Source organism: Aedes aegypti, chromosome 1, assembly GCF_002204515.2.
Source record: "Aedes aegypti strain LVP_AGWG chromosome 1, AaegL5.0 Primary Assembly, whole genome shotgun sequence".
In the NCBI taxonomy this organism is placed as follows: Eukaryota; Metazoa; Arthropoda; class Insecta; order Diptera; family Culicidae; genus Aedes; species Aedes aegypti.
In genome coordinates this window covers 17,413,306-17,427,232 of record NC_035107.1, presented here as the reverse complement: position 1 = coordinate 17,427,232, position 13,927 = coordinate 17,413,306, and the positions used below count along the sequence as shown (strand labels likewise).

The 13,927-nt window shown below is 42.9% G+C and overlaps 1 protein-coding gene across 1 annotated transcript; it reads right to left on the bottom strand.

Moving 5' to 3' along the window:
- Nucleotides 1–240: 240 nt before the first annotated feature.
- On the bottom strand, nt 241–4,914 carry LOC5565491. The gene is made up of 6 exons (XM_021839033.1): nt 3,020–4,914; nt 2,732–2,955; nt 2,149–2,673; nt 1,920–2,088; nt 783–1,858; nt 241–723 (listed from the first exon to the last, which is right to left on the bottom strand). The coding sequence occupies exons 1-6, from the start codon at nt 4,565–4,567 to the stop codon at nt 375–377; spliced, it is 3,891 nt and encodes a 1,296-aa protein (XP_021694725.1). The 5' UTR covers nt 4,568–4,914; the 3' UTR covers nt 241–374.
- Between the last annotated feature and the right edge of the window lie 9,013 nt (nt 4,915–13,927).

The window sequence follows — 13,927 nt, the reverse complement described above, 5'->3', positions numbered from 1 at the left end:
AGTTTTAAGCATAAAATTAAATTCATGAAAATTGAATACATTAAGTCAAGGGTATTCTGAAATAGGCATGTTAGCAAAACATTGGCAGAGATTATGAAAACACATGGATTAATACCATCCTTTTCTTTGTCGTTGAGTTGAAATCAACGGAAGAATGATGACTGCCGCTTAAGAATTAGGTAAACTCTTTGAAACATGAGCAGGAAGTGATATTTCCCACAGCAAACATGAAGCCTCGTCTCGTCTCCAAAGTAATTGTTGCATTTGTCTCGAGTTCAGCTTCCTTCATAACATCTAGAAATCAATTTCGTCAAATGACACCTACCTTCAAATGTCTTTTCTGCGTTGTCCAAATGTTCGTGTTCCATTCAAGGCTAGTCATCCCAGGTACGCCGCCACTGGCGCCTCACGTAAGGTGGACTGTACGACGAACTTCTGCTGTAGAGGCTGGGTGAGCTCGATTTCGTCGTCGTCGTTGGTTCGGGCTTCTCCGGTTCCGGTTTCACCTCCTCGTCTGCCGATTGCGCTCCCGTCGGTCTGCGAATCACTTCCTTCTCTTCGTCGATTTCCTCTTCGTCTTCTTCCTCTTCCTCCTCTTCTTCTTCCACCTCCTCTTCGACTTCTTCGACTTCGATTTCTTCAATTTCCTCTTCCTCTTCTTCGCTCACTTGCTCCATGGCTTTCGCGGGGGATGGGGCTTTGAATGCGGATCTCGGGGCGTCGCTGCAAAGAATTTCAAGTTAAGCCATTTTGGATAAAAAAAATTGCAATCAAACATTTACCTTTCTTCATGGTCGTCCCAGAAGCCTTTGGTAGGGGTGGTGGGCTTCGGCTCCGGTTCCGGTGTCTTTCGCTTCCACGCCTGCCGTGGCACGAAGTCATCATCGCGACCGTCAAACGGACTGACGAAGTCATCCTCGACCTTCTTCTCCTCTTCCTTGGCTTGATCACCTTGCTTTTCCTTATCGTGACCAGCAGCGCTTCCATTCTCCACCGGTTTCTCCGTTCCATTCTGAGTGACCTCTTCCTGTCCCTCCTCCTTCGGAGGAGTCAACACCACTACCGAGTTGTCCTTCTTCTCCATCCGATCAAACACACCCGATCGATCGAGCATCGCCTTGATGTTCTGAATCGGAAGATCGTACAGCACTGTCAGTAAGGTTCCTCCGAAGATCAGCAAACAAATCTCGGTTCGGTTTAAGTATCCGGACCAGCTGAAGACCTCACTGCCTCGGGTCGTTCCGGCAAAGTAGAAGAACACTAAGAATTGGATCAACGACACCGAGTAGGAGATCTTGCTGAGGAAGGTCATCATGCGGCAGCTGAGCAGGCGGTTCAGTAAACTGGCCTGGTGGGTCTCGCAGAAATAGATGATCCAGCAGATAGACAACGCCCATGAGAGCGGTGCCAAAGCTGCATACTGAGCCGCATCGTTGATGTCATACTGGAACTCCTTCTCCGCGGTGCTTAAGGGGAATACGAAGCACCATCCGCAGGCGATCGCCATACCGATCCAACCGCTCATGCGGATGCCTCGATCGACCTGTTTGCGGATGTCGCCTTCTCGCAGGAGGTACCCCAGTCCGAACCCGGCCAGGTACGGCGTTGCCCGGTGCAACGTTTCCGAGAAACTCAGATTGACGGTGCGGTAGATCTGGGTTAGGCGGATGCCGTGGTAGATGTACGGAGAGAGGCGATCTTCATTGGTCGACGTGAAGCGCATTGCCGTGGATAGACCGTGAAGGAGCACGAAGGAGGCGATGCCGTAGAATGGATTCGCGGTCAGGATGATCAGCAGCAGCGGTGCCAGAATGGCCAGCTGCATTTCGACGGCTAGCTGGAAGGTATGCGGAGCACACTGGAAAAGATGTGGAGATCGTTTGTCAATGACTAACGTGAGTTAATAGCTATAGACTTACACTTTCTTCCACGGGGTACCAATTCTGGACGAACAAGATGTTGTTCCAGAAGTTGTGTTTGCACAGATTAGCGTTCTTGACGACGACGTCTCCCCACTGGGGCCCACTGCCGAGGTGTTCCCATACGACGGAGTAGAAGATCAGCACTGGGATCAATGGTAGCGTCAGTCTGTAACGGAGAATATGATTTTGAAGGATTTCAGATCAACCACCTAGATAGAGTACGAACCTCAGATAACGTCCGACGATCCGTCGGAACCAGGCCACCTTCTGCTTCTGTTGGTACTCGCCAACCATATGGTATGCAGCGAGGAAGCCACTGATCACCAGGTAGACGTCGGCGTAGAGCATCAACACCCGAAGAGCGACGCTCCAAGGAGTGTTGAAGCTTTCGGTAAACTCGTTTCGATTGGTAAACGGTTGAAAGCCCATCGGAATCAGCCGGAGGGCACAGAACAGGGCAATCGTTGCAAGAGCGCGTAGTCCCGAGAGGCATCCTACGACGTCCTTGCCAGCGAGGGTTTCGTCCTCTCCACCAACCAGTTGCCGGAAGGTTCGCTTAACGGAGAAGGACATCAGGGTCTGGTGAAGCAGATTGGTTTCTTCGGATGGTTGAGAGGTGGTCGAATCGTCAGAGTTTTCGTTGGTAGACTTCTGCGCGGTGGGCACCTTGGGATGGGGGTCGATCTGGATTATGCCGAAGTCGTTCAGCGAGGCAACAACGGTAACGACTACGATGAACGTGTAGAAGCCCCTAAAATATGGAAAGTTTCTGAGAAGTTCCGGTTGTAATTGATCACTTCGTTACATACAGCGAAGCAACTAAACGCCAATTTTCCTTGAATAGCTTAGTCCAGGTTGACGTTTGGCGTACATGGCAGTTTCCTTCCTCGATCTCCAAGAAGAGCTTAATTCCTGTAGTGTTGTACGGCTTCACAAAGTTCTTTACAATACTGCCGGCGTCTTCATAGCTGCAGGCAGCCGGAAGGCAAATCCCCCAATTGATCGTCGTGAAGCGAGGTAGGAAATGATCCGGCTGTAAAGCAAACCCTCAATTCAAATGACCTCTATTGGTTTCTTACTTAATCATGGATACTCACATCATTCAGCGTACTCTTGATGAAGCCACGTCCTTGCAGCAGATGCACCGGCAACTTCAGGTCATCATCTTCGGCAACCACGTCGATGTGAGCCAAACAGTACTTGCCTCGCATGCGAACCTGTTCGTCCTCCTTCACCTTGACCTTGGTTGCGATGCCGGTGCACAGATCATAGTCTCCCAACTGGTTGGCATTTCCTCGGAGCAGACCGGATGACACCTTGGCACTGGCGTCGATCATCTGCAGCGCCCAAAGACGCTTGCCGCGAAGCTGACGCTGGAAGATCTGTCCCTGACGACGGCACTCGTTGTTCTTCAGCCGAGAGTAGTCCGGAACGAAGGAGGGGATGCGTAGCAGGAGCGATTCGAAGTCTTCAGGGGAGATCTCGATGCGCTGCTTGATCACCTTGGATGGAGTATGTTGCAGTTTTTTGATCTTCTTTGGATCGGTATCAATTGGAGTCTCCGACGGGAGTTCATCGGATTTGAACAATGTGTTCAACGGGCTTTTGTTAAGCAGCTGAACAATTTTAGAATCTTTCGGTTTCTTTTCTTTGGGTTTCTCTGTTGATGCGTCTTCATCATCATCATCCTCGTCGCCAACTGGAGGAAACTTTATGTCCTCACTACTGTCTTCTTTATCCGATTGAAGAAGACTGCTGACAAAGTTGATCAACGGATTTTCCTTTTCCTTTTCGTTATCATCGTCGTCATCGTCGTCATCGCCGTGCTTATCGTGATCGTCGTCATCATCGTCGAACACGTCGGATAACTTCTTCAGCCATCCAAAAATGCCACCACTTTCTTCTTCATGATCATCATCATCATCATCATCGTCGTCTTCATCTTCATCGGCTTTGCTGTGTTTCTTCTTTTCATCTTCTTTTTCGGAATCCTTACTAGTGAGATCTTTCAGCCACCCAAACATTCCCCCACTTTCATTTTCATCTTCTTCATCTTCGTCATCCTCATCCTCATCCTGACCTTTCACATGATCCGTCTTCTTATCGTCCTCACTTCCCTTACCCTTCCGCGAACCAAGCAACCCGTAAAGATTGAAAATCGATTTCTCTTCTTCGTCATCTTCTTCATCTTCGTCGTCAGCATCATCATCCTCACTTGCTTCGATTGCCTCTTTCACCGATTTCACCTTGATCTTCGTCGATTTCATTTCCTCCTCCAAACTATACCTCTTGCCCTCGGCCCTCTTCTTCTGCACTGGAGACAACCTGTAGCTTCTACGCACTCTCTCAAACTTGTACTTGCTCTCGGCAGCTCGCTCTTCCTCTTCGTCATCGTCGTCATCCTCCATCCCCTCCTCGTCATCGTCGTCTTCATCGTCGTCCTGATCTACCGCGACACGTTTCTTCACCTCCTCCAATGCCACTCTTCTGCCTTGAATCTTCTTCCTGGCGTACGCAACCGATGCCCGCTGGCTATCGTCAACCTCCGAATCACGTAATCGGAATCCGTCTCCACTTGCCACCAGACACGCAATCACCAAGGCAACGACCGCCAACAGGAACCATGGCCGAAAGCACACGGCCATCTTTGATCAAATTCCGAACTTTTCTGCTTCGCCTACTTCGATCAGCTTAAATCATATCGCTGGTTATTCGATTAACCGTTCGACTACCAATAAAACAATAATCAAAACACACAAAAAACAAATGCAACTGCGGTGATGAGATAAATATCGAATTACGCGCGCGGAAAAATGCCACCGTTTGTGAAAAATTTTCTAAGCTGACTATCAAAAAATTTCCTTAAATAACTAAAAATACGTGCGCGGCGCTTTTCGTTCGAGTTTGCTCTGTGCGGGAGAAAATTTCGCGCGCGCGATCCACACGTCTTTTCCGATCGAGCGACGTTCTGCGACAAATTTAAGTCCCCAAAAGCGACAGTCGAGAAATTATGATGGGAAAAACTCGGTGTCTCCCGTTCTCTTGCTCTCGAGGAGGGTTTTCCCTTGTCGCGGTGGAAAATTTCTCGCCTTTCGAAAGTGGAGAGCGTGAATCAATGTGAGGTGAATATCGTGATTATGTTATTGGAAAATGTGACACAAGTATGCGATCGTTTGGGTATGATAATGAGATTCACATCTGTCTCGATGAGACAGAATAATAAACAGGTAATTCAAAATAGATCTAAAGTGAAACGGGAAATCACTAAGCAGATAATTATCTTCTGGAAAAAACAACAAGTCTTGGGGTTGAAGCTACGCATTTGTCACTTGGTGAACTAGATAAGAATCAATTTTCATTGAAGAACTAGCTGGCCCGACATGGCTAGACTTGTTTCATACAACTTCGAATGAAATTTATAGATTCGAGATACAGTGTCTTTAAGGTGAAGATGAAACGAAGCCAAACCCAAAATTTTCAAGAGTACAAGTCTGGAGAACCGAACATCTGTTTGAGCTGAAAACTCGATCGATTGGTTACCACCAGCATGTGACCAATCGATCAAGCTCTCGGTTTAAGCGAAGTATGTACTTCAACAGAAAAGTAATCGCCTATCTTGATGCGTGGAAAATTTCTTGCAAGAAATGCTCAAAAAAAGCATTTTTGTTCGATCGCAGTACGCAGTTGAAAAGAAATGTCAATTCAAATGGAGCTCATTGTAGGAAATTTCTTGAAAATTTGTTGGGCAGAAATTTTTACTTTTCTTCAGCGGAACAGCATATCTAGCTTTAAACGGAAGGTTTTCCAGGTTTGTGCTCTTGCAAATTTTAGGTGTGGCTTCGATTCATCTTCACCTTAGGGATGGTACCGTAAAATCGGGTGTAATTGATCAGAAGGGTGAAATTGATCATCGTATCACACGATCTTATTTATTCGTAATGGAGCACAAATATCAATGTAAGCTGCAGTAAATGAACGTTGCTTGTCGTAACTATTGTAGAATTGTGTATTGTGAAGTTTTTTGTGTTAAAGAATGTTTATTACTATGAAAATAACGTAAAATTTCGAAATCACGCACGGTGCAGTATTGACAAATAGCTATGAACTTCTATTTATAAGCAAGGATTTGAACATGGTATAAACCTAAAAGTTTGTGAGGATGCTTGAGATATATCCCCAAACCAGATTTCATCACCAAAACTCGTACCAATTAGTTCATATGGTTGAAATAATTGAATTTCTGTTAGATATCATTGAATTCCGTAGAAAATTGCATACATTTAGGCGTTTTCCGCGTAATTCTTGAAATTTTACTATTCGTTATTTATATAAATATTGCATTGTTAAGAATTGTACAAGCATATTCGGATTCAGGGAGCTCAAATTTATCATATAGAGTTGTTTTGGAAACTAACAATGATGGCATTGACAAGTGATCAATTTCACCCCGAAATGAGATCCTTTGATTTTTTATTTTAGAGGTATTTGTTAACACTAAAATGACATTTGTTAGAAAATTTCGGTACATAAGTCGATGAGGTTCACCTTCGTACTTGTTTTCCTGCATTTAGTTGTTTGGCATTGTTAACATTATAGAAAACAGACTAGAAAAACCGTGAAAATTGATCAATTTCACCCGAAATTACGGTACACAAATTATGTCACGCTAAATTTAAACTTTTTTGACCACCCAGCCAGTTCGCGAGTACCACGCCCCTTTTCTAAAGTATGAGCCATTTTACGAAGCAGGTCAAATGACAGGAGACCTGGGATTTTTCAATCATCGTCGTCAGTTATGGCGATGATGATGGTTGATGGCTGTGCGCATTTCAAGCGTAGCTTTTCATACAGGCGAAAACTTAAATGGAGAAAAAATATTAAAATATTTCTGATCACAAAAATGCCTTTTTATGTGAAATATAGGTGAAAAAGAGGTAGCTGATACAATAACTAGGTGTAAAGTTGCAGTAACAAACATTTTTGGATCTCTTTTTTGTCATTTTCTTCATGTCCTCGTTTGGTAAGATGAGGCGTTGTTAAAAATCACGCTGGATTTAATCCCAGGTCTCCTGTCAATTGACGCCGTTTCGGCGATCAGCTGTTCCGAAACGTCTCGTAAAATGGCTTATTGTATTGATGTTCTCAAAAAAAAATCGATTCAATGCTGAAAATATTATTTGTGTTTTCTCAGTTTTTTGTTTTTAATTTCATATTGTTTTGATACATATTATGGAAACTTAAGGCCTCAATGAAATTTAACGCATCAAAATGTATATAAAATCAATCATTCTGTATGAAAAATTTTAAATAAATAGAAATGTGTGGACATTTTATGATACTTATTCCGGACGCTTCCTCACTTTTGCCTCATAAATATTCCGGACACTTTGATCCGAATTCCGGACAGATTATGGAAATCATATATGAAATTGAACCGCTAATGTTCCTGCAAATCAAAAAAGAAATCAAAATAATGGCCTTGTCACAGCTCTTGCGATTGCTCACGCGTGTTGTATATTGTTGAAGCAATAACTGCCCATACTCGCATAACAGTCCCATTTCAATTTTCGACACACTTGAGTTAGCTCCATGAATAGTGTTTATTTTTAGTGTACTTTTCGGTATCATTCTTAAAATTGTGTTTTTGTATGGACAAAATGCGAAAAAAATACCAAACCATGTGCGTCCCATATTGAATATACCCGCATAACAGTCCCATTAGTAAATTACGATGAAATTCAACCAAAAGTATTACTATAATTACTGTAAGGATCTCTGTAATCTTACATCCTAGTTTTGATCACATTAAAAGTAGATATAATACAAATTACAGAGGTTCAAATCAGTTTTATTCAAGAAAGATGATTGTTTTTGTTTGACTTGAAAATATTCCCAGTAAGCCTTTTTACGGGATAAGTTATAGAATCACATCTTGCCGTGTATCATGGAAAAGAAAGCTTCCCGTAGAGTCCATGTCGGTCATTACTATCATGATCCGGTTATAACAACGAAATCTCTTGTAGATTTATCACCCGAAGTCATGAAGGGGAAAGTTTTTGATACCAGCGTAGAAATGCGCACATAGCCATTGACACATGCAGTCGACAAGGTAGGTCAAACTGAGTGTGACATCAAATGCCGGAAAATAAGAAGGTCCTGGACACTTAGTATGATTATCTATATCTATTGAATTTCCAACTACTTCGCTGACATCAGGCCTTCTCGATTTTACATCTTGATCCGTTTCAAATCAAACATCAACAGCAAGTGGATTCAGAAAATTGTTCGTGTTGATCGGTCGCAACAGCCCAACCAATCTAGGGTAATCTTCAGCACTACAATTACGTTTACGATTAAAAAATGCGAGTCCTAAAAGTTTCAAAAGGAACGGTGTCTTGGAATGTCTTGTAAAATTGGAAATAAATATGTCATCGTCCGCGATAACAAAGTAAGCGAGTCCCAAGTAATGGGACTGGTATGCGGGTATACTTGCATTTTGCGAGAAAAATACTCGGATAACGAGTCCCATTTCCTCTTATCTTGGATTTGCACGTAAAAAACAATCGCATTAACTAAATTTTAGTTATTGAACAAATTCTTATACATCAATGATAATGTGTTGAGTAATGCCACCAGAATTTTCGACTGCCAGCAGCGGCGTAACGAAAACTTCAACATTGATGTTTAGATGTGTTTTTCTCGATATGATGGTTTTCCTAATGGGACTGTATTGCGAGTATGGGCAGAATAGGCCTTTTCACATGACGTTTCAAATCAGCTGATCCGGAAGCTCTTTGACAGATCTTCTATGAAAATGACAGACCCGTGTTAGCACCGGTCCTCCACCGATATAAACAAATGCATAGACGGACCTGTCACATGAAAAGGCCTATGGTTTCTTGTGTGTCCTGCAGAGTTGGATCTCCATAAACAGAAGAATGTTCCGTCTATATGTGTTCTTGCATAGGTAATTAATACTTTAAAATGCACGATCATCAAATACATGAGTGAACTTTTGGTTCCCCACAGATTCAAGTGATAGTCTCCGACGACCAAAGTTAGGCTTTCAATTATACAATCGCATTTTGCTCCCATGAATTCTTGTTCAATGAGAAAATTCTTAAACACAATTGTCACATGAATAAAGCAACGTTGTTTTATTTAGATAACTAAAGCAAATTTCTAAGAAGCATACAGTTTATGAAACAGACATTTTTTATGACACTTACACTTGGTTAGCTGATAAATTGATTCAAATTTCGCTTATAATCGTGGGTCACACAAGAGCTTCTAAGGAATGCAATTGAACAGCAACGCGGTCTTCGCATTGAGGGTTTTAATCCATCACGTGTTCCAGGGGCACGGCAACTCCACTTACTTCGCCAATTTCACTCATTTTACTTCGAATTACGAAAAACAAAAACAAACCAATTGCATTGACACTTTGAGTACCGTTTTGTCTCAAATTCCGAACAGACTCATATTCCGAACACTCGGTTTTTGTATGACGATTTGGTTGAAATGTTTCGCTGAAATATGTCACCAAATAACAAGGAAATGGTAGTCAATTGCAATTCAATTATAACGTTTCCAATATAATTTATACCGTGGGAGTAGTGATGATTCTCTAGTTAGAGACCAGTAGAACAAGCTCAGATAAATTTATTTGCTAAATTATTCATTTGAATACGATTTACTCGTGTTGTTCGGAATTTGAATCAAAATGTTGTTCCATACTTTTGCGTTAAAACAATACTAAACGAATTATATCAACATTATTATCGATACATCCAACAGCTGACAGTTAGACTTTGCGAAGAAATTCAAATTTACATAAATATCAGCCAAATTATGCCAGTCAGATGCATTTGAAGTCACTGTTGGCCTTAAGTGTTCGGAATATGAGTGAAAACGGTACCACACTGAAATGAATTTTATTGTAGAAACAACTGAATCCATGGTAAAATTAAGAACTGCACCAACGATTTTCAACCGACTACATTAATCTGTTAACTCTACCATAACATAGTCAACAAGAAAATATATTCTGTTTATTTAACCAGAGTTGTAGTGTTTATGACTAGAAACATTCTAGATTTGACAAGTTTGGCATTGTACTTTTCACCATACTGTGTTGTACGGTGGGTGTCACGGATTGAAATACAATGCTTTGTAGTCGCGGCTACTATGGACATAGTCACATTTACTACACGACTCAGTGATTTTTACCAGATTATAGTAAACTTAACAGATTTTTGTAGTCGGTTGAAAATCGTTGGTGCAGTTCTTAATTCTACCATGGATTCGGTAGATTATACAACAAAATTTGTTTGCGTGCAGTGCATCGTGCGAATATAAAAAAAAAGGCTACTGTGGTTGGTTCATCCCCATCACAGCCATTGTATGAAGGTAACAGCGCTCCTAGCGTTCTATTCTATTCTATTCTTCAAATGTGGTTTTTCTGGCATAACTGTTACGTATGTGTGCTTGTTGTTTTCGGTCTCGGTATTTTTATTCGTTTGACTGTGTTTTTGTGCACCGTAAATCGTTAATTTGCAAAACCGTACACAATAGACATTAGTGAAGTGATCTAGTGCTTCCATGTTCTTGTGTCTTGGCGCCACCAGCAGCCGTCCCGGTCCTACGTCTGCGCTGGGAGACGGGGTCTTCCGAACCTCCACCTCCGGCAAGTACGATTCGCATCCGGTATTTCCTGAGCCTGAAAGTATTTCCGATTCCAGTGCATCATATTTGTTGTTGCCACCAGAAGCAACTTCTCGAAATAGTACATCAGCACCAGCTTCGTCCGATGTCCTGTTGTACTATCAAAACGTTGGCGGGATTAATACTTCCCTCGCTGAATACCAAGCGGCCGTGAGTGATGGTTGCTACGACGTTTACGCCCTTACCGAAACCTGGCTCAACGGTAATACTCTGACATGTCAACTGTTTGACACCTCATATTCCGTTTATCGACAAGACCGATCATCTTTGAGCAACATTGGGGGTGGTGTTCTGCTAGCCGTCCGCTCTAATTTTAAATCGCGTTCGCTTAGTCTTCCGAACAATACTTTGGTGAAGCAATTATGGGTCGCCATTTCCACAGTCGATGGAACTTTATTCACCTGTGTTGTCTACATCCCTCCAGACCGCGTTAACGATGCAATTGACAAACACGTTGAGTCGCTTAGCTGGATATTTTCTCTACTTGGAGCTAGGAACAAAGTAATCATCCTGGACATCATCCCCCCTTTCTGATAAACTTCCAAATATATCCGATTCGTCACTTCCACAACACTGCCGAAAGCATCTCTTACGATTTCAGCAAGGCTAATTTCGACGGTATGAATGCTTTCCTTGCGCACGTTGATTGGGACGAGATTCTTCGGGACTGCGATGCCAACCTCGCAGCTTCGTCAGTGTCTGAAATTTTGGTGTACGCTATCGGCCTGATCGTTCCCGTAAAATATAGACCTGAACTGGCGAAACCACCCTGGTCGTATGCTCATCTCAAGAACCTGAAAAGAGTGAAGAATACAATTTCCTACCCCTCTCCTTAATACTACATTGGTGAACCCCCTTGATACGCTCCTGACATTAACCCCTCTACCGGCAGCTTCATTTTTGACCGTAAAAAAAATATTCAAACCGTGATAACTTTTCAGTTTCTTAATATTTTTGCACCATTTTTTCACACGTGCTCAAAAAACTCTTCTAGTTTAAGAATCTGTGTCGAAATAGACCATTGGTCATCTAGATCCGGAGATATTTCAAAATTCCTTGGGGGACCGACGCGTTAACCATAACCAACGTTAATTTCTCAGGCTACAGAATTTTTATCATATTCGGATATTCACTCCTCGGGATGATACAATAATGCGAGTATGTTGTGAAAAAATGAAGCAATTTGGTGCAGCCGTGTTTGAGTAATGAGCATTTATGTTTCTGGTACCACGCTGGACCAATAAAGATCTTGAAGACTCCAAAAAACCTAATATCGTTATTTTCAGATTTCTCCAAGAATACTGAACCGATTTGTATGATTTTTTCAGAGTAGCTCCTTATTACCTGGCATTGTATAGTACACGTTTTATTTTTTTGATAAATTTCCCAAAAACAAAATGGCCGCCAAAGACATTTTGTATGGAGAAAGTCGGTCCCCCAAGGAACATCGGAATATCTTCAAAACTAGATCACCAATGATTAATATAGACACGGATTCTTAAACTAGAAGAGTTTTTTGAGATCTTGTGAAAATATGGTGCAAAAATATCAAGAAACAAAAAAGTTATCGCGATTTGAATATATTTTTAGCGGTAAAAAATGAAGCTGCCGGTAGAGGGGTTAACCATGTGTTGTTTACTTTTTCATTACATAACTGTACTTGAGTGAAATAAAAACGTCTATCTTTTCTTTGCATTAATCGCGGTGTTACGTTTTATTCCGGTAGAGAAAACCCGATTGCCTAATAGGTTATGGGCCCAGTGCTACGCGGAACGTGAAATCCGGGTGTGAATTGTTGTGAAAACGATGGAGAAAGAAGATTTTGTGCGGGAGCCTTTGTTTGACGGCAGTAACTATCCGGCATGGAAGTACCGGATGCAGGTGGTGCTAGAGGAGCACGATTTAATCGACTGCATCGAGCGGGAAATGGCCGAGATGGACGAGCTGGAAGTCAAACCGGAAGACAACGATGCTGCTCAGCGGGCGAAGGCAAAAGAGGCTGAGAAGCGGAAGAAGCAGGAAAGGTGCTGCAAATCTTTGTTGATCTCTAGGATTCACGACAGCCAGCTGGAATACGTGCAAGATCACCAGACACCGAAAGCAATTTGGTTGGCTCTCCAACGGGTGTTCGAGCGGAAGAGTGTGGCCAGCCGGCTGCATCTAAAACGGAAGATGCTTACGTTGCGCCACGAAGGTGGATCCACAGACAAACAGACGTCACACTCTCATCATTGTCCATCGACCACCTTTTTAACGGTCGATTCAAAAATATGTTAGGTGGCCTGTAACCGTTTGGTTACAAATTGTTGATTTTTGTTTTTATTATTTATGTTTAATGTCGGACCCTTAACGTTTCTTGTGCAACTAAAGTAGACTACCACAGTAGTGATAGGGTCCTGTACCGTTTAAATGTCATCGCCGCTACCAATAAGGAGTCATGGCCGAAGGAGGTTGTAGAGCGAGATGGCATAGGTAAAAATGAAAGATGATGGAAGGTGGGATTTCTTTAAAAGGACGGCCATTGCCCAATTTCGGCCTCTTTTAGTATCAGGCGTCCGTGTGCTGTGAATAAGTGTTTCGTGAGTGCAGTGAAATTGTACAAATTAGCCCCCCTTCCCTTAGCAGGAGCTTAGTGGATTTTTGGGAGATTATTAGCTCAGGTAACAGCCTGCACCAAACGATTTATCATTAACTCCTAGTTGTCCAATAGGACCTCTTGTTTTGTTTCGCCATTGTTTCCGTCCAGCACACGGCTCGGCTTGTGAAGCCATTAGGCTTCCGGGCCTAAATGTTAAGGACCCTGTCCTCTAGTAGGACCAACATCTCGGGCCGTTGGCCCTAACCGCTAAGGAGATCCCCCTCTCGGCCGTCCAAGGTGGCCATGCCACGGCCGGCCGATTACGTCTAAGAGGGAAGACGCTTGCATCCCACCGTCCAGCAACGCCCGCTGGTCCGTCAACGGACCGGAATACCAGCCCGTACATTCGCCTGTTTCGCCATTCCAGCGAGAGTTCCGGCCGCACAGCAGGATTGGTGTCGCTGTGTCGACCACCATTCGTCCACCCAACAACAAACGGCAGCGGTATGTACCGGTACGAACTAGATTAGATAACACTTAACAAATTTACACTTAATTGAAAAACACATAACAACACGCACACGCTACAATTAGGAAATTTTAATAAATGTTTGAGTAACGTGAAAGTTCCCTGAGTTAGTTATTTGTACGCGAAAGCCCTTGATTACCCGGTAGCTAGCCGACCCTGGAATTGCCGGAGAGA

Coding starts and splice junctions, on each gene's coding strand:
- LOC5565491 (XM_021839033.1), bottom strand. CDS start 4,567: ATGGCCGTGTGCTTTCGGCCATGGTTCCTGTTGGCGGTCGTTGCCTTG. Junction 2,956..3,019: donor TCAAGAGTACGCTGAATGAT/GTGAGTATCCAT, acceptor TTTGCTTTACAG/CCGGATCATTTCCTACCTCG. Junction 1,859..1,919: donor GGTACCCCGTGGAAGAAAGT/GTAAGTCTATAG, acceptor CATCTTTTCCAG/TGTGCTCCGCATACCTTCCA.